This window comes from Phocoena sinus, chromosome 10, assembly GCF_008692025.1.
Source record: "Phocoena sinus isolate mPhoSin1 chromosome 10, mPhoSin1.pri, whole genome shotgun sequence".
In the NCBI taxonomy this organism is placed as follows: domain Eukaryota; kingdom Metazoa; phylum Chordata; class Mammalia; order Artiodactyla; family Phocoenidae; genus Phocoena; species Phocoena sinus.
This window is the reverse complement of record NC_045772.1, coordinates 59524710-59552582: the sequence shown is the minus strand read 5'-3', so window position 1 is coordinate 59552582 and position 27873 is coordinate 59524710. Positions and strand designations below refer to the sequence as shown.

At 49.4% G+C, this 27873-nt stretch overlaps 1 protein-coding gene across 5 annotated transcripts; it reads left to right on the top strand.

The window, feature by feature from the left end:
- Positions 1-32: 32 nt before the first annotated feature.
- IKZF4 (IKAROS family zinc finger 4) lies at positions 33-26205 on the top strand. Of its 5 annotated transcripts, none has more exons than XM_032646757.1 (8): positions 33-196; positions 8260-8311; positions 15261-15365; positions 16686-16946; positions 17972-18139; positions 20953-21102; positions 21571-21702; positions 22331-26205. In XM_032646757.1, exons 2-8 carry the CDS (start codon positions 8272-8274, stop codon positions 23089-23091), a joined length of 1617 nt encoding a protein of 538 aa, XP_032502648.1. In that variant the 5' UTR covers positions 33-196; positions 8260-8271; the 3' UTR covers positions 23092-26205. The 5 variants fall into 5 exon arrangements, with proteins under 5 accessions (XP_032502648.1, XP_032502649.1, XP_032502646.1 ...); XM_032646758.1 differs by having other exon boundaries at positions 8257-8311; XM_032646755.1 differs by lacking the exon at positions 33-196 and adding an exon at positions 3470-3665.
- The last annotated feature ends 1668 nt before the right edge of the window (positions 26206-27873 follow it).

The following is a 27873-nucleotide window of genomic DNA, read 5'->3' as shown; positions in this document are numbered from 1 at the left end:
GAGATGGAGCCGCCGCCGCCCCTGAGCGCCCGGGTCCCGCCTCCGGCCCGGTTGCGGCCGGCTCAGTGACCCCACTCCCCCCGCACTGGGCCGCCCGGGCCAGAGTGGGGGACCCCCGCCGCCCCGCCCCCTTCTCCCCCAATACCTTACCCTCTCCCTCTCCCACCCAGCCTGCGCGCGCGCGGAGCTCCCTCAGGTGAGTGAGGGGCGGGGTTTGGGCGAAGCGCGAGGGGCGGGGCCTCGGCCGCCGGGGGCGGGGCCTGAGGGGCTTGGGTGTGAAGGGAGGGGGACACGTGGGTGGGGGCCAGGCGGGAAGAGGGTCGCTGGGTGGCTTGCGGCCCAAGGGAGGAAGCTGGCATGGAGGGATTGGCGCGAGGCCACAGGATTGAGGGGGACGTAGCAGGGACCTAGGCGTCCTAAAAGGGCGGGAGATGGGTCACGGCAGAGGACCGAGGACAGGCCGGAGCTGGGGTGCGCGAGGCTCCTTCGTGGGGTACAGCTGGGGTAGAACAGAAGGACAGGACAGCTGGGGTAGAACAGAAGGACAGGACGGAGAAAGGAGAATTAGACTGGGTACCTGGGCAAAGAAGCGAGAGGCGGCGCGGGGTTGGGTGGGGGCAAGGTGTCCGTCAAGAAGGTTAGAGAGAAAGACATAGGCCTAAGTGGGAAGACTGGGAGGCAGTGAGCAGAGTGGGAGAAACATGTGGTAGAGAAGAAACTTAGGGTGGAGCGAAAAGTGCTGTCTGGGGTACTATGTAGGGTGAAAAGTCCAGGGAACCTGAGAAGCAAGGTTGGGAAGGAAGAGATTCATTGCGTAGGAGCCCTAAGGAAGAAACACAGAGGAAGCCCTGGGGCAGACCAGCAGAGGGTACAACAGACTTGGGAAGCAGGTCTAAACTAAAACAGCCTTCCCTGTACCTCCTCACACAGCCCCATCCACAGTTACTGTCTTCCCCCTTGTAGTTGTAGATTCTCACTGTTTGATTTCTATCCTTTTTTTTTCTTTTTTTTAAAATTATGACTGGTCCTGTCTGGTGACAATGTTTAGTGGGAACATGGACCTTTAGATATGAGATGTTTAGGAAATATGGTACCCCGTTTCCCCCTCCAAGGTCATGAATTTACTGACTCTGCTTCTAGGAAGATTTGATGTATTACAAACCACATTGTGTCAAAATTTGCATACCTTCTTTCACCTCAGTCCCTTCTATAAGCAAAACTGTCTACTGTTGTGATTTATCCACCCCCACTTACATGTCTTATAGCTCCAGGTATACTCCAGTCTCCCCGGTCCGAGCCCTCAAAGCATCAGTGGTGAGCATGGTATGGTTGTGACTTGCTCATAGGTCAGCTCTAGGCCTTCCGACATCATGGCCAAGCAGCAGACTATTGAGGCCTGGCTGTTTCCCCTTAATGCTATTTGTTCACTTTGTCTGGGTGAAGGTACATGTCCATGTCCTTAGGAAGCAATAAAAGCAGGTGTCTGACTACCTAGAATATTTCCACTTAAGATAACTCAGATTCTGAGGACAAGACCAGATAAAAGGCCAAATCAGACACCCTTTGGGTGTAGCATCTTATTTGGTAGGGGTATGTGAAATACCCAGCTGGGAATTCCTCATCTCCTCATGGGTCTGCCAGTAGGTCGGTGAATCTTGCTCTGTGGTGTGCGGGGGACTTCAGCCTTCCCCACTTACAGCCTAATTCAGAGAATCCAGACTGCTCCCTGGGTCATGAGAACTGTCAAAAGAGTGGCTCCTGAGATAAAAATAAAGTCTTTAAAGAAGAAAATAGCCTTACCATTGGGAAGCAGAAGAGGTCTCAGTGGAGCTTCTGGGATGGGCCCGAGGATGGTGGGAGCTGCCCTCAATTTGGCAGCTTCAGAATTATATCTTGTCCTACTCAATAGATGCTGATGTCTCAAGCACAAAACATAATGTTTTTGTTGCCCACTGAGTGCAGTTAGTTAGTTCAATTGTAGCTTCTGGGCAATCCCCTTACTCTCAGTAGGTTTGGAGGACTTGGCTCAGAAATAAGTTCTGACTTTTTTCCAGTGGAAAATGCAACTGAAAGTTTATTCCTTATTTCCTCTTAGTACATGCTTAGTACTGCCCAGCATGGGAGGAACATTAGCCCATCTTTTATCCTACCTTCCCCACCCAACATCCACAAAGAAATTATTTCCTCCCTGACTGGCCATCTCTCTTCCCGCAACACACACACACACAAAAAATAGTCAAGGAAAAATAAAAAGTTATTGTAGGGCAGGTATTTCTAGCCTCATTTCACTCCGTAGGAACAAATAGGAGTGTGGAACCCTGTGGGTACAGACAATGCCACAGGCAAAGGGACTCCCTTTGTTGGTCTCTTGACCCTGCTGGAGAAAGCTCTGAATTTCAGGCTCTTTCATTTGCCTCCTTTTCTCAGAAGAGTTGGGGACTCTGTATTGGAAACAGAGAGACAGGTTCAAGGTCTTTCAGAGGAAAGCATCTAGAAAGGGTAGTGCTGATATGAATGGCCTGGTCCCTGCCAAGGGTCATTGACCTTGCAGACTCTGCTGGAATACATATGCTGGTCTAATCCTTGAGCCAAGGAGCCCTGTTCCTACATTAAAGAGATTTAGTGAGAGTCTAGGTTGGCTTTTTCCTCAGGCCCATAATCTCTGAAAACAGACATGGGAGGGAGAGGATTATTTCTTTTCCCATCCATAGACCTGTGTTTGTAGTTCAAGGACTTAAGTCACTAAGATGGAGACCCCAAAACTGTCCATTTCATCACCCAAGAAAGAAGGCAAGCAGAGGAGCCCTAGACCTTGCTATGGCAAGATTTGATTTTGTGCTGTAGTAGAAAGAAGCCCAGACTGGTAACCTGGGTTCTATTTGTCCTACTTCTATCACTAACCAGATAGGTGACTCTGGGTTTAGTTTAACTTTTCTGTTAAAAACCAAAAGATTGGAGATCATCTCTCAACTCCATTCTGGCTCCAAGATTCTCTAGGTCCTGGAGCACCCCTGCCCCAGGCCCTCCAAATGAACAGAGGCTTACTAAATTGGATTGTCAGAGCAAGATTCGTTGTTAGCAGAGGAGCCTGAAAACATCTTCCTGGCCCAAACAACAGTGAGCTCTTTTGGTCACCATGCATTAGGGACTTCTGGCCAGGACTGCCACCAAAGGCAATTGTTTCTGTCTCTTCCACCTTTTTGCCACCCTACCCCAATCAGAATAGTTAATTGAGACTTCCATGTCATTTCAAACTTCACTTGAGATGGTAAACCCTGTTTTGGGCATCTTTGGCTTCAAAACCTATTATTATAAAACTCAAATTGAACTGCCCTGCTCTACTTTACCCACCCCTGACAAAAGGTACAGCTGAACAGCAGTGACCTTGTGGAGCCTTTCTATAAACACAGGGCTTATGTACTCAAGGGTATACCCAAAAACCCCAGAAAGTATCATCTCATGTGCATCACACCTGGTGATTTAAACTGTTTAGTTTGGCCCTTTCCTTAGTCCTGAAATGAGACATGGGAGGGGTGAGATTGTTTCTCCTCCCACCCATAAACCTTAGCCTTCTCTCTCTTCCGCAGTCTACGTGGGGAGGCCAGGGAAGCACAAAGAACAAGAGAAAAGATGCATCCAACTGAGAGCTAAAAGGAGACAATGAGGTGATATTTTCCCACTGCCCAGGTGTTGTGTTTCCAGCTCTTACCCCTTCTTATTTTAGAGACTGGCCATTTCTAGGGTGACCTGGGAATTCATCCCTCCACACTGCTCCCCAAGCACTTGGATAACAAAGCTGAGCTGTCCTCGTCTGTGTTATAAGTAAACAGGTCACTATCTACAACCTGGTGAAAATGAGTCAGATCTTTCTGCTGTAAATACAGACACATAAGCTGAGAAAAGGTTGGTGGGTTTCCTTCAGAGGGCACTAGGTTGACCCTAAAGATCACTTCAGAGCTGCAAATCGCTCAATGTCTAGGTCTGGTTCCTGGAAAGGGGCGTGTAGTCAGGTTGCAGACAATACCTAATTCCACCTCTTCTCTCAACCCTTTACCCTTTCCCCCTCCCCAGTTATTCAAAGTCCTGATAGAGAGCAGAGCCAGCTTTGTGATTCCAACATTTTTTTGGCTGAGATTTCATTCAGTTCAGGAAGGCACAGACAGGAGAGGATGATGCTCGAGTTTGGTCCACTTCTAGTACCTGCACTGCTCAATCCCAGGCAGGTCGGAAGATCTGTCTTGTTCATAATCACTGGGCAAATATCATATGATATTGCTTATATGTGGAATCTAAAAAAAGCTACAAATGGACTTATCTACAAAACAGAAATAGAGTTACAGATGTAGAAAATAAACTTATCGTTACTGGGGGAGGGGGGTAAGGGAGGGGAGGGATAAATTGGAAGATTGGGATTGACACATACACACTACTATATATAAAATAAATAACTAATAAGGACCTACTGTATAGCACAGGGAACTCTACGCAATACTCTGTAATGGCCTATATGAGAAAAAAAATCTAAAAAAGAGTGGATATATGTATAACAGATTCACTTTGCTGTACACCTGAAACTAACACAACATTGTAAATCAACTATACCCCAGTAAAAATTTTTTTTTAAATCACTGGGCTCCACCTCAGATCCCAGATCCTAAGAGAGACCAGAGAAAAAAATTTCCCCTCCTCCCTATTGCAACCAAAAGGATGGCATGGATCCTTGCCCCTCTCTCCACTTTCACCCTCTTTCCCAACAACATCCTCCTCACTACCTTTCTACCCACTAAGCCACATGGAGTGTGTTTTAAATTCCAATTTTGGCGTTTCACTGGATCAAACAGGATCCTTTAGAGGATTTGAAGAGCTTTAATTACTTGTGATGTCCATATTCTTTCAGGCTTTCAGAGCCACTACATAGAGAAAACTTGACTTTCTGATATTTTTTTCACCAATAGTTAGAGCTGTGGGAACATTTTTGCGGAGAGGAGGAGATGAGGGTGGTAGCTGATGCCTGACCTTGGAAGTCAGACCTTGGATTGGTCTCACCTGCTGCTTCTGAGGAAGTGTGGTGGGAAATCTTCTGTCTGGAAGGGATACCCATTCCTGCCCATTCCTGTTTAAATGCGATATCATGTTGATGGAAGAAAGCCAGGGCCATGGAGGATTCTTATTATGGTGCCAGGTGCATTCAAAAGAACAGGGAAGAAAGTCTTTGTCTCAGGTTACAACGACCAACCTTTCCTCCCTCCTCATAAAAATACTTCCTTTTGAATTGGGAGGCTGGCTGTTTCTAGTTGCTTTGTATTCAGCTCACGGAACTGAATTTACAGTACATATGTGCCTGCGTCCATCACCGAATGGTGTCTGTGTTGCTCTAAAGCCAGTTTCCTTTTGAGATCTTTGAACCAAACCTGTCTTGTGTCACTAACTTCTCCCTCTTTATGCCTCCTCCCGCTGTGGTGTGTCTCCAGTTGGCACTGCCTAATTTGACCCAGTTCCTCTAAGGAGACACTGAGATCTTCCTGGCAGGCCAGGCAGGGGAGAAGGTTCTTTGAGGGGCAGGGAGTGGGAAGGTGGAGAGGGATATGCTGCCTGGAGACTAACAGTGAAGTACATCTCCTGATGTGCTCCCGGCTCTCAGAATACCAGGATCGGGAACAGCAGAATCTCAGTCCAGTCTCACTCCCAGGGCTACCAACTTGGCATTTAGACCAGTTGGAGACAGCTAACGACTGATTTTGCCCAAGATGTGTCATGGAGCACCTGTTAAGAAAAATTAAGAAACAGAAGAGCTCAGTTTACTTCTAGGAACAAAGTCCAACTCAGAAAACAACTCCTTCAGACCCTTCTGGAAATTGTTTTGGGGCCATTTGGGCAGGTGTCCAAGAATGAGATGCACTTCCTGAGCCAGTATTCAGCATAGCTGAATGCTGTGCTTCAACTCTTCTGCTCACCTAGTGCTTGTCTAGCTCCCCGTTCATACACACACATGCGCGCGCGCACACACAAACACACACAATTGCATTAGGATATTTCTCCCCACGGAGCCTGCTCAATTTGTTCTTACTTTTTTTTTTTTAATAAATAAATTTACTTATTTATTTATTTTTGGCTGCGTTGGGTCTTCGTTGCCGCGCGCAGGCTTTCTCTAATTGCAGTGACCGGGGGCTACTCTTTGTTGCGGTGTGTGGGCTTCTCATCGTGCTGGCTTCTCTTGTTGTGGAGCACAGGCTCTAGGCACACGGGCTTCAGTAGTTGGGGCACACGGGCTCAGTAGTTGTGGCTCGCGGGTTCTAGAGCGCAGGCTCAGTTGTTGTGGCACACAGGCTTTGTCGCCCCGCGGCTTGTGGGATCTTCCCAGACCAGGGATCAAACCCGTGTCCCCTGCATTGGCAGGTGGATTCTTAACCACTGTGCCACCAGGGAAGTCCCTGCTCTTACTTTTTAAGTAACAGACCCCACTCCCACGGGGATCACACCAAAGGAAAAGATGTTAGAACCAGGGAAAAGCAAGAAGATCCATGAAGGCCTTGAGTACCCTGGCTTTTGAAAGGAAGCACACCTCAGAGAGACAGGAGACTTGGGTTCTTTTCCTTGTTCCAGGCTCACTATGAGCCCTGAGACAAGTCACTTAGCTGCTCTGAACCTCAGTTTCTCCAGAAAATGGGGAAAAACCTACTCACTCTTGCTTCTCCTGCATTGGGGTGGGGGGGCGGTGGGAAGTCACGTGTGGTATCTTGAGCTCTGCAAAATCCCAAAGGGCAATTATGGAGCTAATGATTAAGAAATGAGAGGGGCCCCATGAGTACCAGACAGCGTTCCCTCATATTTCCATCTCTGACCACCGCAAATTCTATGGCTAGTTCCAGAGGGTATAAGTTCACTAACCACTGTGGACTTGGGCTCTTCTCATCATTGCCCCTAAGGGAACCTTCAAGGAACTGCTTCTTACTGTGGCTTGGTCTAGCAGTCTGGTCCCAAAGCTCAGTCCATCCCGGGGAGGATGTCAAGAAAAGAGGAGTTGAAAATAAACTTGGAGAATTATTTCTTCCACACCCAGGCGTCCTAGGTGAGACTAGAAATCTCTCTAATGAAATCTAGGGAGAGCTGCTTTGCGAAGTGAAGGAGAGCCCGTGTGTCAGGCTTTCTCATGAGACTTTTTAGAGTATGATGTCTCTCAGCACTAGACAAGAATGACTTGGAGTGTGGTGAGAGGGAGACAGGGTGATAGACACTTTTCCCCTGTGTGCCCTCCAGAGCCCCCATCCCCAGCTCTATCAATATAGTATTACCAGCAAACCAGATTTCCATCCATCTGCCTCAGTGAGATCCTTCAGAGACCAAGAATCCGGGTGGCAGCTCAGGCTGTTCCCTCACCCCACTCTGGCTCCCCCAAATCTGCCCCTGGGGTATTTATTTTTCATGAGATGACTGGTGAAAGCAATTTTGGATGTATGTAAATTTCTACCAAATAAAATTTTTTTTCTCCTCCCACAGGCTCCTGAGATAATTCATTGCAACAAATTATCACTTTTAATTATCCTCAGTTTTTGATTGTTTAATACTCTACTGCCAGTTACTGTTTGCCTTCCTTCAAATAGACTAACCTGTATTTTAAATTCAGGTTCCCACCCCAACTCCCCTTTTAAAAAAATAAACATAGCAAAGTAATTGACAAGAAGGGGGAAAACACTTAAAGGTTTAATTTGACTATTACACCTTCAGTAGAGGATTCCTCTCTGAACTTGAGGTGGGCTGCTCTCCTCTATCTTCTACTTTCCTGTCCCCCTCCCTCCTTCCACCCAAAAAAGTATCCCTTGAATGACTGAATCTAGCTTCTTCCTCCTATTGCTACCCCATCATTAACAAGGTTTAGAGCCTCTATGGGGTTGTTTCTTTGCCTCATGAGAGCTGAGCTGTAAACTGTCTCCTTTCCTACACCATCAGCTCCACTTACAGGGAGAGGGTCTACTCTCCAAACAACACAATCAGGGACCGGTGTAGAATAAGACAGTGTTTCCACCTGAGAGACTGGGGAAGCCTGCAGAAGTTGGAGGTTGGAGGAGACCCTGGGGTTTGTTAAGTCAGGGTACATCGTCTTTCTCTCCAGGACAAAGTATGAGGTTTTGCTTCTTTAGGATAGGGTCAGAGCACACTTAAGTGATCCTTTAGGGTTCTTGCTAACTCCAGAATGTTAGAGAGAAACCTACTCCCTTTCCAGATCTGGCTTCTAATAGTAGCTGTTTTCTCTTCCAGCAGAATCTCTCTAAGATGGACATAGAAGACAGCAATGGCCGCTCCTATATGTCTGGTATGCCCTCTTGTGCATTCTGTTTGTAAGGGGCTGGGAGCAGATGCTCTCCTGTGGAGGAGAGTGGAGAGCCTTCAGCCTAGCACAGGACCTCTGAGTGCCCTAGTCACAGAGCTGTCACTCACTCTTGGTAGTGTGCATTTATTTTGGTCATTTTACATTCCCTATAAAGTGATTCTCTTTCCAGACATCTTGGAGGATAGGAGTAGGAGAAGGAAATAGGAGAGGAATATGAGTAGAGACTATTAGAGAGAGGACTGATTTGAAACAAAGAGACAGAAGGAAGATAAGAGTCCTTCTTCTATGCTCTGAGGTCACCAGCTAAACACAACACAACATCCTGTCCCAGCCAGGTAGAGAGCAGAGCCAGGTTTCAAACCTCAAAGGCCTGCAGGGGCCAGGTATGTATGTAAAAGAGTGAACTGGCTTTGGATAATGAGCAGAAGAGAATGATGGGGACTGTCATGGACTGGAGAGCACATGTCCTACCTCAAGGAGCAGCAGCTCTGCAGGGTCCAACAGGCATTGCCATGTGGGAATGTGTATCCAGTATGGCCAAAACTTCTAGCTTTTCAAAAGAAATCAGAAATCAGGATTTTATATGAAATGTCTCCATTTAAAAACAATAACTCCATATTTTAAAAAATGTTCCATGGGGCAAGAAGCCAAATTTATCTATGGTCTGAATTCAGCCAGTGGGCCAAGAGCTTACACCTTTGAAGGAGAGGTACAGAGCCCAATTCTCCCCCAATCCTTTCCGTGATCATAACGTCGTAGCTTTTTATACCTGCCAAATACTCTTACTGAGGCAGAAGAGATCACTGCTTGTAGCATGGGTGGCTTTTAGGGATATGAAAGTAATCAGGATCCTCTTAGAGTTTCACAAGATGAAAAGAAATGAGGAACTTCATCTGGCTGGAAAGGGCCTGAGACAGAGTTTGTCTCTACGATGGAAGGAATCATTTTTTGGACCATTAGAATGTTAGGGCAGGAAATGATTGTAAGAGGTAAGGGAGCCAGAATTGGGTTTTGAGGTGATGCGTATCCCCATCAGTAATCCAGGCACCATTGTAGGAATGACCTATAGTTTATTTTTTTACCTTAAAGTGGGACCAATGGAGGAATTATGGGCATGCGCTAAGGGAGATAGCAAGATGGGTCAGACACACATATGAGAGTCATTGACAACACCTGCATAATGTCAAGGTAAGAAGTTGACTCTGACCCCTTTCTCATTTAAGGAGGGAAGGCGTTGGAATGGGTACAGGCATTCGATACCTGTTACATGCTGGACAGAGTAACAGGGATCAAGTGGACTGATTTAGTTAAAGAGACTTTATTGGAACTAAAGTCATGGCCTTTCTGAGGAGCCAGCCAGTCCTCCTACCTCCTGCTCAGTTAAGCCTATTCAGAAAACCACTATTGAGGAACACCTGTTCTCAGGACCCTGCACTGGTGCCAGGGAACACTCAGATGGAAAAGTTCCTGCCCTAAGGCAGGCAAATGAGAAGCTAGGAAGCCGGCTGGGGAAATCCCATGGAGCTCTTTTCAGTCCTATCTCTGGAGAATGTTGGATATTAGAGGAAAACTTCTGAGGGTGTTGGCTTCACTGTGCTATGGAACCAAGATTCTCCCTGCTTTCAGCAGGGTGGCCCTTCCTAGATAAGAAGAGTCCTCTGCACAGGATGGTTTTTGAATGAAAGTGGAGGCCAGAAACCCCTCATCTGTGTTTTGAGAATTCTAGATGTCAGCAGCTATTGTACCTTAGAGAGGGACAGGATAAAATCAAGGCAGGGTTAACATTAGCACTGAAAAGCAGCCCCTGCAGGACTGGGCGTGGCTGAGACAGTTCACGGGAGGGGTGCCTGAGTGCCCGTCGCTGACCCTTCTCTCCCGGACTGATGTGGAAGCAGTGGGAAAGGCTGCAGTGCACACCCCTCCTAAAGTATGCGGCGGCCCCCTCACGGTCATCACAGCTCTTCCGCCTCCACACCTGGGGGCCTTCACTTGCCTGGCCAGTTGATGAAGCGGGTATCTCTCCTGTTCTTCGAAGAGGTTTTCCCACCGCACAGAACCTGTTTCAGAAAATCCACCTTTTCTTCCCCTATCTCTTTCTAAAGGTGCAGGTCATTCCCTCCTGGGGAAGAGAGGGAAGAAAGGAGGAATCCATTAATTTACTACACAGGTGCTCTCCCCACCCCCATTCCCTATCTTTCAAGGGAAACTGAGTTGCTCAAACGCAGCTCGTGCAATTAACTGACTGAGCAGTGCTTGTCCCAAGTTTTCTGGGACTGAAATGTTTAAGGGAACCTTGGCAGAAAGGGATCCAGGGGTAGACAGCCCAAAGTTTCACGGCCCCTCCCACCCCCAAATTCTTGGAATCAGAAAATCTAGTCTTCCAAAGTAGGTCAGCACGTCAGTGAGCAGCTCCTCTGGAAGGGAAGGGAGCAGAGGCCTTGTCTTGATAGAGGGCGGATTCAGCCAGGGCTGTCGGCTGCTGGGGCCCCAGGGGCACAGGAGGGGAGGGGAGGTGGGGAGACTATACCAGTACTTTGCCTGGAATCTGAAAGGGCTCAGGGCCACAGAGCAACACGAGCCTGAGATCAGACTGTGCAGGGCCCTCTGGCTGCTGGGAAGGGGGAGGCTGTCAGTCCCCAGATCTGGAGAGCGACCTCCCTCCTGGAGGAGGAAGGAAAGGAGGGATACGAGAGCCTGAGTTCTGTGGGGGAGGGGCTCTCTGCCGATCTGAGAGCCTTGAAGCTGCCCGCTGTCCTGGGCCCCATGACCTCTGAGGCCTTGGCTTCCCCAGCTGGCAGAGGATTGGGCCTTCCCTGGGGGCCCCCCCTTTCTCCCCCAACCCTGTGGGCCCATCCATCTCTCTCTCTCTTGCACACACTCTTGTCTCTCTCAGGCATTTGTTGTGCAGTTCCTCTTTGTCTGCTGGGCACGAGGGCAACGGCATCTGCCTCCCTCCCTGTGGACTCCCCAACCCCAGCCCTTCACTGGCTTGAGAAAGGGATGCTGTAGCCTAGCCCCCATCACCACATACACATTCTCTCCAGCCCCCTCCCCAGGCACATCCAAGCTGTGCTGCTTCTCTCTCTCCCTCTCTCTCCCTCTCTCTCCCTCTCTCTCCCTCTCTCTCCCTCTCTCTCCCTCTCTCTCCTCTCTCTCTCCTCTCTCTCTCTCTCTCCCTCTCTCCCTCTCCCCCTCTCCCCCTCTCCCCCTCTCCCCCTCTCCCCCTCTCCCTCTCTCTCTCTCCCTCCCTCTCTCTCTCCCTCTCTCTCCCTCCCTCTCTCTCTCCCTCGTTCTCTCTCTCTCTCTCTCTCTCTCTCTCTCTCTCTCTCTCTCTCTCTCTCTCACACACACACACACACACACACACACACACACACACGCTCACACACACACCCTGGGCTGAGCTCTTGCTGGCTGCAGCCGTGGGCCCCTGCTCACCGTGCCGCTGCTGCTGCCTGCGAAATGACGGCGGTTCCCCTCACTTCCAGGAATCCACGCTTCCTGGAAGGTGAGTGGCTGGGCTCACCCCTGCCTGCCACCGAGACGCAGACATGCACACACCACCCGCACTCCCTCGCCGTTTCCAAGGCGGCGGCCGCGTTCGCACCCCAGGGTCTCACCGGCAAGGGAAGGATAATGTAAGTTCAGGCAGAAGGTGGCTAGTGGAGGGGGGAAGGGGGGCGCTGGGGCTAGGGAGCCAATTCAGTAACAGCTCCCAAGCCTGAGGAGAGGGAGAGGACGGGGGCTGTGTGTGTAGCAGGGGAGGGGGCGTTCCTCCTTACACTTGCGGAGGATGGGAAATGGTGTTTGGTGTTGCTAAGCGAAGGCTGCGACTTGGACAGTGGGAGCTTGTGGTGACATCTTGATTAGGCCTTGGGGACAGATGTAGAGCTGCCTGGGGTGAAATGCCAATGCCGAGACGGGCTGGGGTGGGAATGGGCAATAGAAAGAATCGAGGTAAAGAGAAGCCCTCGCAGCAGATGCCTCAGCCTGGAACTGAGATCCGAGGGGCTTCAGCCTCCTCCCCACAATAGAGCTGGGGATGGGCGTCTTTCTTTGCTCCTGACCCCACTCTTCCCTGCTAGCAGTCTAGCATCCTGCCCCCTGGAACCCATGGTCAAGAAGAGGAAGGCGGTTAGGATGAGGTCCCTTGCAGAGAAGTGTGGAGGCTCTCGGACCTCACGGCTCTTCCCTAGGTGGCCACTCTTTGAAGGGATGGAGGAAGGGCAGCAGGAGCGGAGGGCTGCACCCCCTCAACATGGGAAACACATTTAGCTGGTGGGATGTTGCTCTGGTTCCTATCTCTTCCTCCTGCTTTTATGCCCTTTGCCCACCTCCTGGTTCCTCTGATGTGTACCTCATGATTTGGCTTTGCCCTCTGGGGGTTCAGCCAATCTGTGATGACTTTGACCAAGAAAATTTCTCTGAGACCTGAGAGCAGCCCTAATTCTTGGCTTTGACAGTCTGGGATTTCTTGAGAGTCCCAGGCATTTGAAATTCCCTCACTGGGGTTTCTGGGGCTGAGAGAGGAACTGCTGAACTTCCTAAATCTGACTCTAGTTCTCTTCACCTTCCAGCTAAAACTCAAAATCCCTGGAGCCCCAAAAGGCTTTCTGACCCCTGAAATGGATTTATTTTATGTATTAGCCCCATAAAAGTAGACTTGAGCCTGTTTTGCCTCTTACCTTTATCCTAGGGAAGGCAACGGCATCAAAGAGCCCATTGAACTACTGGTGTGACTCTGGAGGTAACTGCTCTTCCTCCTGTTCCCAGGCCTTAAGAGGGAGAGCCACAAAGGGTGTTTTTCCCTTAGTGTCCCTAGATCTCCCTTTAAGGATATTTTCCCCATATATCAAGCCCCAGGCCCCAAGAGGCAGCCTCAGCCTGGTAGGCTGGGACCAGCAATGGATTTCCAGCAAGCTCACTCATCCTTTTAGGGTCAAGGACTCAGCGCCAGGGCCCAGAGCCCTGTTCTTCCCCCATTACTAACATCCAGTGATTTAGGACAAGTCAGCACTAACATTTGAAAAAGAATGAGAAGATAACCTTTCAGCCCTTCTAACCTTAGCAAACACTACTCTTAGTTGAAAGGACATATTTTAAACCTGGGTCTGAGTCTACAAGTCTCAACCCACAGCTCTGAGATGCTCACTTCACGATATGTGTGTGGTCCTGATATGGGGCAACTTTTTTTAGATAACCATGGCTCATCCAAAGAGCCCCAGCTGGGGAACCTCAGTTTCAAGCCATAAGGCTTCTTCGATAGGTAGTGAACAAATTTCCTCAGGCTTTGATGGGATAGAGTGGGGGAAATGGGACTTTTAGTAGAGGATATGAATGGGAAATGGTCCCAAAGTCCTGAGTGGTTGTTTTCTTCCCACTGACCAAAGCTGGAGAGGGATCCCTCAGGAGGGTGTGTTCCGGATTTCTTGCCTCAGGCCCAAGACTCCAACCATTTTATAATGGAATCTTTATTTTGTGAAAGTAAGTATGTGCATAGCTGGGAAATTGGGTAAAATACTAATAGGTGGACTTTAGGGATGAATTTTAGGGTTTGTCTCTCTCTCTCTCTCTCTCTCTCTCTGTCTGTCTTCCATATTTAGGCCTGTGTGCACACATCTATGCATGTTCATGTTAGCAGATAATGTTGAAGGCTATGACTATGTTTCTCCCAATAGGTATGTTCTCTTTATGTGTCTCTACATATATGGTATGTGTCCGTGTCTGTGTGTGTTTATCTACATGCTACATGTGTTTTATTTCACCTGTATATTTGTGCAGAAGACTATGGGGAGGAGGGATTTTTTTTAAAGATATGATTCGTATCTTCAGGTGTGTTATCTGATTTTTAAAAACATATATGACACTCTTAAAAAGCATTTTTACAAAGCAATTTGTGAACAAGTTAAAATGTATATATTGAGAATAAACTGATTATTTCACTGTCAAGGGACCATCAAGTAGTAAATATGTGATTGGAATCATATCAGATGGAGGCTTTCTAGAGTAGCCACATTTTTGCTGATTTTAGAAAGTCAAATGGGCCCAGCTCTTCCCTACTGAAACAGTGACTCCCAATTAGCTATACAGGTGTTGGTTAAGGCATGGGTACTTACTGTTTGTGATCAGATCAGGGTTCCACCACTACTTGACCTTAGACAAGTAACATAGCCTTCTTTGTGCTTCAGTTTCCTCATCTGTAAAATTAAGAAAATATTGGCACCTACTTCACAGAGTTGCTGTGAAGATTAAATGAGATGATTCATTTAAAGTGCATAGAACAATTTCTGGCATGTAGTAAGTACTCAATTAATGTTAGCTGCTATTGTGAATTCCCTGGTGGTTCTGTGGTTAAGACTCTGCGCTTCCAATGCAGGGGGCGTGGGTTCACTCCCTGGTCGGGGAATCAGGATCGCACATGCCGTGCGGTGTGGCCATAAAATAAAAGAAAAAAATTTTAATTAAAATGTTAGCTACTATTATTATGATTACTATCATTATCATTAGATTCAGGGACAATTTCAGCTGCCCTTCCTGCAGATCCCGAACCTGGTGTCAGGGGCTCCGGAGAGGAACAGTAGGGAAGAACGTCTGTCCTGAACCACCTCCCTCCTGAGGCCCCATTTTTCTCTCCATCCCGGCCCGCCCAGCCCCAGCCCTGCTTCCTGTGGACGTCAGGCAATGATGCTCTTCCCCTCAGGCCTAGATGAAGGTAGGGTGGGCAAGGCGCAGCCACTGAGCTCGTGGAAGTCAGCACCGGGCACCCAGGCTGGCGAGGGCACAAGGTATGGTGCCAGGCATACAACACTGACTTGTACATGGCTACGAGATAAATGTTTGTGAAACTTAACTGAACTTTGAAGAGATTAGGCAATGGACAGTAAATGGCTCGCGCTGCAACTTCACCTCCCCTCTTGTTCTCTCCTCCAAGGTAGCGGGGACTCATCTCTGGAGAAGGAATTCCTCGGGGCCCCAGTGGGGCCCTCAGTGAGCAGCCCCAACAGCCAGCACTCTTCTCCCAGCCGCTCACTCAGTGGTAAGTGCAGCCTCCTGCCCTCCCTGGCGTTACGTGCCCTCAGTTCGCCTTCCATGGCAGCCACTTCCCCATCGCTGCCCTCCTCTGGTTTCTGGCTCAGAGTCTCTAACAGGACTCAGGAGCTCAGTCCGGGGTTTCCCTGACTTCTGAGAGGAGAGTGAATGGTCACTGCCTAGTGACTAGGGTGGAATTAAAAGAGGCACGGGTGGGATTAAGGTAAAGGCTCCAAAGAGGAATTCTGGAGCTGGAGAAATGAGTAGATAGAAATGGTCGTGAGCTGGAGTTAGGAAATAGAGATGAGAAGGATCCCCCCATCACCACCCCCCAGTCTCCTGCCAGACAGGGTCCCCATGACTGCCCCTCCTCAGCTGGCCCTGGATCTGTGACATTCTCTAAATGGTTGGAATAGCCAGGAATGTAGGTCAGAGCTAGAGCCAAAGCTCTCTCCTCAATGGCTCCTCCCTTCTCCATCCCCCTCTCCAGATTTTTATGGAGGGGAGTAGAGGTGTTTGGTCCTATGGGGTGGGAGGATAGTGTGAACCATTTCTGTCTTCCAGCTTTGCTCTTTCTTCAGCCCACCGTCTTGGTCTTCCTAGGACCATTTTCCCGCCACTGTTACTCGCTGGCTTCCTGCCCAGGGCCAAGCCAGACATCTTTCCTAATGACAAGAGAGTGGAGAAGAAAGCTCCCCTTAGCCTCCTCCTCTCCTCAGTAACTGAAGACACCCCATGTACCCCAACTTTTTTTCTCTTGAAACCTATTTTCCTGGTGGCTGGAATAGGAGGAAAGGTTGTTTCAGGTCCCAGCAGGACCCCATATCACCACCCAGGATACTTAGGGGATTGGCTTCTTTCTTTCTTTTTTTTAAAATTTATTTATTTATTTTTGGCTGCGTTAGGTCTTTGTTGCTGCACGCGGGCTTTCTCTAGTTGTGGTAAGCAGGGGCCACTCTTCACTGCGGTGTGCAGGCTTCTCACTGCCGTGGCTTCTCTTGTTGCGGAGCACAGGCTCTAGGCGCAAGGGCTTCAGTGGTTGTGGCTCACAGCCGCCAGAGCGCAGGCTCAGTAGTTGTGGCGCACAGGCTTAGTTGCTCCGCGGCATGTGGGATCTTCCCAGACTAGGGCTCGAATCCATGTCCCCTGCACTGGCAGGCGGATTCTTAACCACTGCGCCACCAGGGAAGTTCTGGATTGGCTTTTTTAAAGCCTCAATGTCTCAGGGCTTGGACACAGCCTTTCCGACTTTAGGAGGGCCTTTCTGGCCCACGAGCAGGTTCCCCCCTTTGCCTGTCTCTATCCTAAACACCCTCCCACCCTCCAGCCAACTCCATCAAGGTGGAGATGTACAGCGATGAGGAGTCGAGCAGACTGCTCGGGCCAGATGAGCGGCTCCTGGAAAAGGATGACAGTGTGATCGTGGAAGACTCGTTGTCGGAGCCCCTGGGCTACTGTGATGGAAGCGGGCCAGAGCCTCACTCCCCCGGTGGCATCCGGCTGCCCAATGGCAAGCTCAAATGTGACGTCTGTGGCATGGTCTGCATCGGACCCAACGTGCTCATGGTGCACAAGCGTAGCCACACGGGTGAGTACAGCAGGTGCTCCGAGGCAGAGGCTGTGCTGCGAGGCCATGCCGCAGTGGGGTAGCCTCAGGAAGGGAAGGGTCTCTCCCAGCACCATTTCTAGCTGATGAAAAAAGGCCTGGTGATGAAATTTGGACTCCCTCAACACCTGTACTTCCTGGCACTTTCCTCAGCTGTTGTTACAAAGAAAAGCTGGTATTTGTCTCAGGAGGTGACGGAGGGGAAGGTGTGGTAGCCTCAAGAAGGGTCCTGTAGTCCAACAGGGTATTGTTTGGGCCCTTCTGTCTCATGATTTTTGGTTTTTTTTTTGCCGTGCTGCGAGGCATGTGGGATCTTAGTTCCCTGACCAGGGATCGAACCTTTGCTCCCTGCAGTTGAAGCACTGAGTCTTAACAACTGGACCACCGGGGAAGTCCCTGTCTCATGATTTTTTTTTTTTTTTTTTTTTTTTTTTTTTTTTTTTTTGCGGTACGCGGGCCTCTCACTGTTGTGGCCTCTCCCGTTGCGGGGCACAGGCTCCGGACGCACGGGCTCAGCGGCCATGGCTCACGGGCCTAGCCGCTCCGCGGCATGTGGGATCTTCCTGGACCGGGGAACGAATCCGTGTCCCCTGCATCGGCAGGCGGACTCTCAACCACTGCGCCACCAGGGAAGCCCCTGTCTCATGATTTTTTTAAAAAAGGGAACACAGAAGCCTCTTCCCAGCTTTCTTGGGCTTTGGGCTTCAGACTTCTGGGGCAGAGTGGGACCTGCGGGGCTCAGTTCTTAACAACAGTCTTTGGCCCAGAGTTCCAGGGCTGGTGCCCTTCCCCCTGCCACACACCTCTCGTCCACATCTCAGGGTGAGACTGTTCCCAAGGGGTCCTTATAAAGCAGGATTTGTGTGTGTGGCACAGCCCTGCCTCTCAGAAATGTGTTCTGAGCACCTTCCTTCCCCCCGGGCGGGGTGAAGCAGAGGGTGAGGGACTAGGTTTAACCTTCACAGTTCCTCACGCCCGGTCGTCTGGGCTCTGTCTTCCACTCGCAGGGGAAAGGCCCTTCCACTGCAACCAGTGCGGTGCCTCCTTCACCCAGAAGGGCAACCTGCTGCGCCACATCAAGCTGCACTCTGGGGAGAAGCCCTTCAAGTGTCCCTTCTGCAACTACGCCTGCCGCCGGCGTGATGCGCTCACTGGCCACCTCCGCACACACTCGGGTAGGTGGCCTGACCGGGACACCCAGCAAATAGAGCTCAGCCACTTTTCTTGTATTGGGGGAGTTACAGTGTCTGCCACTGAGGAGGGCAGAGCACTCACAGAGCAGGGCAGCAGGCCCCATGGGGGATTTGGGGCTTTTTGATGGGGTATTTTACATCTGCCATTCTCTGTAATAGGGAGCAAGAAGGAGCCTGGGTGACGTTGTTGGCTCTCAACAGTCACCCTCCCTGACTTGGTTTTTATTTATTTATTTGGCTGTACCAGGTCTTAGTTGCAGCACTCGAGATCTTCATTGCCGCATGCAGGATCTTTAGTTGTGGCATGCAGACTCTTAGTTGCGGCATGCGGGATCAAGTTCCCTGACCAGGGATTGAACCCAGGCCCCCTGTGTTGGGAGCGCAGAGTCTTAACCGCTGGACCACCAGGGAAGTCCCCCGACTTGGTTTTTAAAGTTCACGCTGATGCCAGAACCCTCTGGGCCCCATCACCCCCAACTGCTGAGCACCAGGGAAACCCCTCCTTCTACTCCCGTGTGCCCCAGGCCCCACACCTGTCACCATCTGCATCTCCCCCCTCTGTCTGTCCTCCCCTTGACTTCCTGCTGGTTCCTGAAAATTTTCATGGGCCTCCCAAACTGGAAGAAAGGAAGCCTAGGAAAAGAGTATCCCATTTCTGTTTCCCATCCCAAGAGGTTGTCACCTTCCCAGAGGCAACAGCAAATCCAGAGGGTGCCTGGAGGTCAGTGTTTGGAACAGTGCCAGGGAACTGGACTAACCAGGTTTCCTAGCCCCAGCCAAGGCGGGTTGAGTCGACGTCTTTCTGAATCAGCTGGACAGATAGCACTTTTGAAGCATTTTGCTAACTTTTAAGCTTTGGCTTGGACTTGGGAAGAGGCCAGGAGCTGAGCTGGCAGGAAGGAGGGAGCTCAAGATTGGGAAAAGGAAGGAAGAAGGGCAGAGGGGAAATAATTAGTAGGGTCTGTCCTTGGAAACCTTCCTTGCTGTTTTTCTCTTTTCTTAAACTCTCCTAGGCCAGGATTTAAAGGGACAGAGCAATCACCTCACCACCCTCTGCTTCTCCCAGCCACCTACCTTGTTCTAGATTCTCTCACTTTGGAGCTGGGACCTCTTTATCTCTATGTATGTGGAGAACCAGGGAGAAGGATCATTATTGATTCATGCTTTATAATCTCCAAAGCATTTCACGTGTGTCTCCTCACTCATGTGATCCTCGTAACAATTCCAAGGTAGATGTTATTATCACAGAGCTCTTCTGCAGCCTCGCTGGAATCCCGTTAACGGCAGGTGCCAGGGAGTTGTGCTCCTTTTCTGAGGAAAAGGGGTGGCTCCCCCTGCTGGTTTGGGACAAGGATGGTTTGGCCCCCTAGAATTCTTACCAAAACAGCAGGGCCAGCTGGGTGGATATTGGATGCTGCTCTGTAGGAGATTATTAGGGACGGAAGCGGACACATATACTGTTGGATCCCATCTCTGTGAGATGTTTTCTATCACAGCCCACACTATAGGAAAAAAGGAGTTTCTCCCCTAGATGTTAGATCATTTCCCCAAGAGTCTTGGATGGATGAGGACCACGGCATTCATCTCATCCCCCAACCACTCGGATTTACAGTGCCAGAGCAAAAGGGCAATAGATTGATTGAGACTAGGCCCAGTTTAGGCGTTGGGGGGTGGGTAGTAATTACCAGCCTCCTGGAGATACCTTCTCCTGAGTCCCTGCTCAAGAGTAGAATGATACTTTCACAAATATCATCTCTCAAGTTTTTTGTGTTTTTTTTTTGCGGTACGCGGGCCTCTCACCGCTGTGGCCTCTCCCACTGCAGAGCACAGGCTCCAGACGTGCAGGCTCAGCGGCCATGGCTCACGGGCCCAGCCGCTCCGCGGCATGTGGGATCTTCCCGGACCAGGGCATGAACCCGTGTCCCCTGCATCAGCAGGCGGACTCTCAACCACTGCACCACCAGGGAAGCCCTCAAGTTGTTTTTAAAGGAACTGTTGATCTCAGTTTTTCCAACCTTTTTCTCTTCAGTGGAAACAAAATCTTCATAACCTGTTCTTTGTTTTTAAAAAAAAGACCCCCAAAGTTGGTGTTCTCTTCCTTTTATTCTTCGCCTTTACTTTCCTCTTGTTCTGTTCTTTTTTTTTTTTCTCTTCTCAGAATTTCTCTATTAGTGATGGTTTTTCTAGGGCTCTTTTGGTATCTCAGTGTAGAGAGAAAGAAAAATGAGTAGTAAAACCAGGCCAGGGATGGAAGTAAGAGTACAAGTAAAGGTCAGTGAAAACTGCCCCTCCCCACATTGGCAGATCTAAGGGCTCTTGTTTCTGTCACTCCAGCCCACCAATTTCCCCCAAACTGAAACAGATAGTTCGTAAGCAAAAAATCCCCTTGTCTGATAAACAGCACTTATACCCGCCTGCCACATAGAAAGGTTAAACCACAGTCTGGGCCCCAGACTCTGAGATCTTGGGGTGGGGCCAGCCTGCCTGCCAGGGATGACCCCCTACAAAGTCCCTGGGTCCTCCCTTCCTTTGAACAACAATTTGGCCATCTTGAGGCCCACCAACAGTCCAAAGCTATGTGCCCTGGGTCCCCTCTCTCCTCCCATAGCTGCCCGTTGTCCTTCCTCTCCAAGGTTTGGTCGTCTGTCCGTGTTTGCAGCTGAAGTTGGGGAAAGGAAGACAAGCAGAAGAACTCGACTGAGCAACGCCCGTGCACATTTGCTCCTGGGCGGTTTTGCAGAGCCAGGGCACAGGGAGAAGTAACTCCAGTGCTTCCTCTTCTCTCTCCTACACAGTCTCCTCTCCCACGGTGGGCAAGCCCTACAAGTGTAACTACTGCGGCCGGAGCTACAAACAGCAGAGCACCCTGGAGGAGCACAAGGAGCGGTGCCACAACTACCTACAGAGTCTCAGCACTGAAGCCCAAGCTCTGGCTGGCCAGTCAGGTGAGCCTGCAGGTAGGACCATCGGGGAGTTGAGGACAAGGCCGGAGGGAGTGCAGGACAAGGGTAATCCCAGCACCTTCCCCCACAAAGGGATGGGGTCTATGGAACAGGGACAGTTACCCCAGTAAATGTGCCGAGCATCCCAGTTGGTGCAGAGCCCTGTGGTGGGTACTGCAGGGAGATCCAGAGGAGGGGGAGGATTTGATCTATGTCCTCAGTCTAATGGGAGAGAGAGAGCGTACAAGGAAGTATGCAATCAAGGGCCACATGTATTTAATTGTCCCCAAATTATCAGAAATGTGCTGTGGTGAGGTCTAGATGGGGTGAAGTAAGCAGGGCCCCATTTCCCAGGCATGGGATTTGACCTTACTTAGCTACTGACCTGCTGGTTTTCTCCAGGCAAAGGTAGCTGGGCCCCTGCTACCCCTACTCAGCTGCTCCTACCTGTTCCCACCTCCCTCCCACTAGGTGATGAGATACGGGACCTGGAGATGGTGCCAGACTCCATGCTGCACTCATCCTCTGAGAGGCCAACTTTCATTGATCGTCTGGCCAACAGCCTCACCAAACGCAAGCGTTCCACTCCCCAGAAGTTTGTAGGTAAGAGTCCAGTTGGAGAGGAGACATCAGCTTTAAGCCACAGCTCATCTAAATCTGAGCACTGGTAGCCCTTAGATCAACTGGGTCTGGAGATTTGCTTGGGGGAAAGAAAGCGGTCTGGTGGTCTTTGGTGCTCAGAATCTATCCCCAGAATAGGAGGGGAGTGAAGAGGGAGCGCATCGTGAGGGTGTAAGAAGGGTCAGAGTTGAGGTCTCTCCAGGTGGTTGGTTGTAAGAGGAGAGGGTCAGGGGCTCAGGCTCTTCCAATTTTTGAAAATAGTAAGGACTCAGTCTACGGGGGCTGAGTGAAGGACCCTTAGAGTCAGAGAGAGGAGGTGTGTATGGAGTCCCCTAACCTGGCCCTGGTCATTAGCTCTCTAAGGACCTGGAGCTTTATAGAGAGCAACGAAGGAAGTATTCAAGACCAGTGGGCTGGGACTGAGTCCTTCCCTAAGATTATAGCCCAGAGTCAGGGAGTAGCCCCACAGAGGACCTGACCTTGAGGGAAGTAAATGAGGGGTGGTGAATAATGTTACAGCCATCCCCAGGGGAAAGAAAATGAAGAAGTAATCCTGGGGGAGCTTAGGAATTATCCAAAGCCAGCCCTGCTGAGACCCTTCTCTCCGCAGGCGAAAAGCAGATGCGCTTCAGCCTCTCGGACCTCCCCTATGATGTGAACTCGGGTGGCTATGAGAAGGATGTGGAGTTGGTGGCACACCACGGCCTGGAGCCTGGCTTTGGAGGTTCTCTGGCCTTTGTGGGGGCAGAACATCTGCGTCCCCTCCGCCTTCCACCTACCAACTGCATCTCAGAACTCACGCCCGTCATCAGCTCTGTCTACACTCAGATGCAGCCCCTCCCTGGTCGACTGGAGCTTCCAGGGTCCCGAGAAGCAGGTGAGGGACCCGAGGATCTGGCTGATGGAGGTCCCCTCCTCTACCGGGCCCGAGGCCCCCTGACTGACCCCGGGGCGTCCCCCAGCAATGGCTGCCAGGACTCCACAGATACAGAGAGCAACCACGAAGATCGGGTTGGGGCAGTGGTATCCCTCCCTCAGGGTCCCCCACCCCAGCCTCCTCCCACCATTGTGGTGGGCCGGCCCAGTCCTGCCTACGCCAAAGAGGACCCCAAGCCACAGGAGGGGTTACTGCGGGGCACCCCAGGCCCCTCCAAGGAAGTGCTTCGGGTGGTGGGCGAGAGCGGTGAGCCGGTGAAGGCCTTCAAATGTGAGCACTGCCGCATCCTCTTCCTGGACCATGTCATGTTCACTATCCACATGGGCTGCCACGGCTTCAGAGACCCTTTCGAGTGCAACATCTGTGGTTACCACAGCCAGGACCGGTACGAATTCTCTTCCCACATTGTCCGGGGGGAGCACAAGGTGGGCTAGCGACCAAGCATCTCCCCTCGGTCCACCACTCCAGTGCCCTACCTACAGGAGTCTAGCCCTGTCCCCATCACGTCCCAAGGAGTTGGGTTGTGTAGCCCCGCTACTGGCTACCTGACTTCACACCTGACCCTGACCCTTCCTCACCTGTGCGCCTCCTCTTCCCCGACTGATCTAAGCATTGTGATGAAACAGGTCTTTTGCTTATGTTTCTCCTTTTTCTCTTCTCCTCTCCTCCCACCATACTCACTGAGTTATTTATTAATATAATTTGTTTTCTTTTTCTTTTTTTTTTTTTTAACTTATATCGGTCACTTACCACACCCCACCTTCCTGCCCACAGTCCCTTTCTGCTTTAGGCCTCATTTTTCTCTTTGATCCAGCTTACTCCAACAGCCCCAGGGGTAGGAAGCTCCTCTTAGTGCTAAGAGACCCTGAGCTTCTTGACTTAAGTCCTCATCTTTTACATCATCTGATTCTTCAGTTTCGATGGTGATAGCTCCCTCTGGCCCTGCCTTAGCTCTGTGACATTATATCTCCTCTCTGAGACCCTTCAACCTGGTACTCCATACCTCTTGTGCCCTCTCACTTTAGGCAGCTTGCACTACTCCTGATCGAATGAAGAAATCCCTCATTTGGAAGTAGGAGAGGCCGAAGACATTCTCCCCAGGCACCATGGGACTGAGGGTCCTCTTGACATCCCCCTAGGAATACGAGTTCCCCAAAGCCCACATTCAGGATCTGCCTCTAGGATGTGATATCTCTCTCTTCTCTCCTCGAACTGCCCGTCTACTCCGTGGTGGTTTTTCTGTCCTTGGAGTGCCCCAATTTTATATTCTCAGGGGCCAAGGCTAGGTCAGCAGTCCTCTGTCTCTGACACGTTTGGAGCCACAGGTGCCTAAATGGGAACCAGGGAAGGGAATGGGTCAAAATTCTTCTCTTTCTCTCCCACCTCTCAAACTTCTTCACTCTAGTGACCTTCCTGGGCTCTCAGGGACCTCTGTGGTCCCTGTCCTATGAGAAACTGGTGAGTTGCTACCTGATAACAAGGGGGTACCCTCAGCCCCCCGCGTCACGCTGCCTTCTTCTTTCCCCCTAGCAGGATTCACCCTCTCATTCCCGGGCTCCTGGGCCCTGTTCTTAGGATCAGTGGCAGGGAGAAAAGACTGTCTCTTTTCTCTCTCCTAATATTCTGTATAACCAAAAATTATCCCAGGATGAGCAAGGGCTTGTGCCCCTCTCCCCATTCCACTCTTGTCCCAGCAAGAATGGGATGGGCACAGCGGAACTGGGGGGGTCATCCTTTACTGCCCCCTCTACACTCAGCTCCCAGATGTAGGGCAGGAGGGGACACTCTCCTGGCTACTGCAGAGACCCCTGGCTATTTGGGTAACCTAGTTAGTGAGAAGGGGGCAGGAGGAGATACAGCTCCACTGCAAATGGAGGTCTCTTTCTACAAGAGTTCCCTGCCCAAGGCCACAGCCATCCCATTCTCTGCTTCCTTGAGATTCAAACCAAAGCCTGTTTTTCTATATTTAAAGATAAAAAAAGTAAAAACCAAACACAACACCTCACAAGTTGTAACACTTCGTCCTTCCCTCTCTCTCTCTCTCTCTCTCTCTCTCTCTCTCTCTCTCTCTCTCTCTCTCCCTCTCCCTCCCTCCCCTTTTCTCTTCCCTTCCATCTTTCTTTCCACATGTCCTTTCCTTATTGGCTCTTTTGCCTCCTACTTTTCTCACTCCCTATCAGGGATAATTTAGGGGGATGGTAAAAGGTTGGCTAAGGAACAGACCCTGGGATTGGGGCTCTTAAGGGCTCTAAGAGAGTCTACCTTACCCTATTATGGGAAGGGAGACCCTAAAAAACTTTTCTTCCTCCTTTTCTCCCGCACTATGTGGTCTCCCCAAGAGAACCAGATTGTCAAGGAGGGGCAACGTGGGTTGACTGTTCCTCCTTGACAATGTAGCAATAAACAGATGCTGCCAAGGGCAGAGGATCGGGGAGTCATCTGGGAGGAGAGTGGTCTCTGGAGAAGGGGAGAGTCTTCTTGAGAACACCCCAGGGAACTGGCTTCTTGTTTCAGAATGGCAGCAGAGCTGCGATTAATATCTGGGGTTCCCCTCAACTGTCCTGGTTATTGAGCCCCTTCCTGTTAGACCTGCCCTCACCACCTCTTCTGCTGCTGTGTATTTGGTGACACCTCATAAGGACTAGTCCCTTCTGGGGTATCAGAGCCTTAGGGTGCCCTATCCCCTCCCCCAGTCAGTTTCGGCACCTGTAACCTCCTGGAACATGAAAGACTATGCTCTGAGGCCATACTCTGAGCCCATGAGAGCAGAGACTGGAAGGGCAAGACCAGGTGCTAAGGAGGGGAGAGAAGGGCACTCTGTCTCTCTCCAGACCATCACTGCACTTTAACCAGGGTCTTAGGTACAAAATCCTACTTTCCAGAGCCTTCCAGCTCTGGAACCTCAAACATCCTCATGTTCTCTCCCAGCAGCCTTTTGCATAAAAAAAAAAAAAAAAAAAAAAAAGTAAAGAAAAAGAAAAAAAAATACATTGAAACCCACATGGAGAAAAGAGGTGTTTTCCTTTTATATTGATATTTAAAATCAACACCACACAAAAAAATTTCTAAATAGACACTTTTCCAGACCTTTGTTTTTTCGTGTCAGTGTCCAAGCTGCAGATGGGATTTTGTAATACTTCCGGCAGCTTCTTTCCTTGTGTACATAATATATATATAATATATATTTTTAATCAGAAGTTATGAAGAACAAAAAGAAAAAAAAAATAAAACACAGAAGCAAGTGCAATACCACCTCTCTTCTCTCTCTCCCAGGGTTTCATTTGTAGCCTATGCTTGGTGTCTCCTTGGACCTTAGCCCTTCACCTCCTCCTTTTCCTCTGGTTCCCCCTTCCCCCGCCCCCTTTTTTTTTTAAAAGAGTTTTTCTCCTTTCTCAAGGGGAGTTAAACTAGCTTTTGAGACTTATTGCAAAGCATTTTGTATATGTAATATATTGTAAGTAAATATTTGTGTAACGGAGATATACTACTGTAAGTTTTGTACTGTACTGGCTGAAGGTCTGTTATAAATAAACATGAGTAATTTAACACCCCTGGTTGTTTTTGCAGACTTCCTTTGCCTTGCTTTTCTGCTGGGAGGGAGGGGGACCTCCTTGCAGCATACTGTACCAGCTACTAAACATTTTGAAGGTGAACAAGTATAAGACTGAAAGGAAACCAAACAAGAGTGCTCAAGTTGTTTCTACAGAAGAACAGAAGAATTTTCAACCTAGTATGGGAAGTGGAGGAGAGTTGCCCACCAGGAGTGCCTTCAGGAAAGGAGAGAAAACCCAACCTGTCTATCTGTCCAAAGCAGAGGTTCATCAAACATTTGTTGAGTACCTACTATGTGAAAACACACTATATTCCCAGGGAGATACAAGATACAATAGCATGAATAATGATGATAATAGGGTCTACCACTTCTTGAGCATTTCATAAATGCCAAGCACTGTACCAAGTATTCATTTAATTGTAGAGACAACCTATGAAAGAACGGTCACCATTACTAGTGAAGAATAAAAGCCCAAGAGAGAATAAATAACTTGTCTAAGACTTATAAGCCAGTAAGTGATAGAACCTGGATTTGAACCCAAGGATATGGTGTGTTCACCCAAAGTCTGTGTTTATCCCTTAAAGCCCAGAAATCCAGCCAGTGAAACCCCCAGGCTATAAAAATCCAAAGAAAAGCCAACATAGGAACATTGACTTGGTTCTGTCTTAAATATTAACTATTTTCTGTCCCCCTCACTGAATGTTTTCTGTTCTGTCTACCTCATTGCCATTCTATACGATATTGTCTGCTTTGTGTTTTCCATAAGACTATATTGAAGTGAAAACTGGAGATGCTTCCATCTAGAGTCTGTCATTTTCCATGACCCATTGAAACTAGCAAATTGAAACTCAAGACCATGAACATAGTTGTTTTGAAGCCAAAACTAAAGTTAGAAAATAAATTTTAACCCCAATAAAGTGGGTTACAAATTAACGGAAACCATAACGGGTTGTGGGAGGGAGAGTGAATCTGGTGTATTCGGACTCTAGAATGACTCATGAATGAAGGGTCAGTCTCCATCTGTACCATCTTGGGTCTGAATGCTGGGAGGTCACCTTGACACCCAAATTTCTTCAATTTTGGAGACAAGTGGGTGGTTGGCTACCCATGAATAGCCAGTCCTGCTCAAGGCTAAAGACTCTCTGAAGGCTCTCCAGAGGTAAATGGAACTCAGACAGAACAAAGTATGTTTCAGTAGGGGGCCAGATTCATCAATGAGTGGTGAAATCACCTTGGTGGGGATTGATCGACACTTATTAAAAGAAAATAGAACATAACAGTGCACCTTATGTCATAAGGGCATTGTTTCATGAAGTTTATGTTTCACTTTTGTGTGTTATGTACTGAGTACATTTGTGTATGTACTGAGTACCAACGTAAAATATATTTCTACTAGGAGTCTGAGTCAAATCTCTTAAGTCACTAGTCCAGGCTATATATACCTCCATCCATTTGTTAGGTAAGAGACAGCATAGTATAGTGGAGCCAGAACACCTCATACTTGCACGACGTGACTTCAGACAACCTCAGTTTTAACCTCTACACCTCAGTTTTTCAATCTGTAAAGTAAGGACAATAATAGAACCTACCTTAAAGGCTTGTTGAGGGTTAAATGAGTTAATATTTATACAGTGCTTACTACAGCGCCTAGCATTGAGCTATC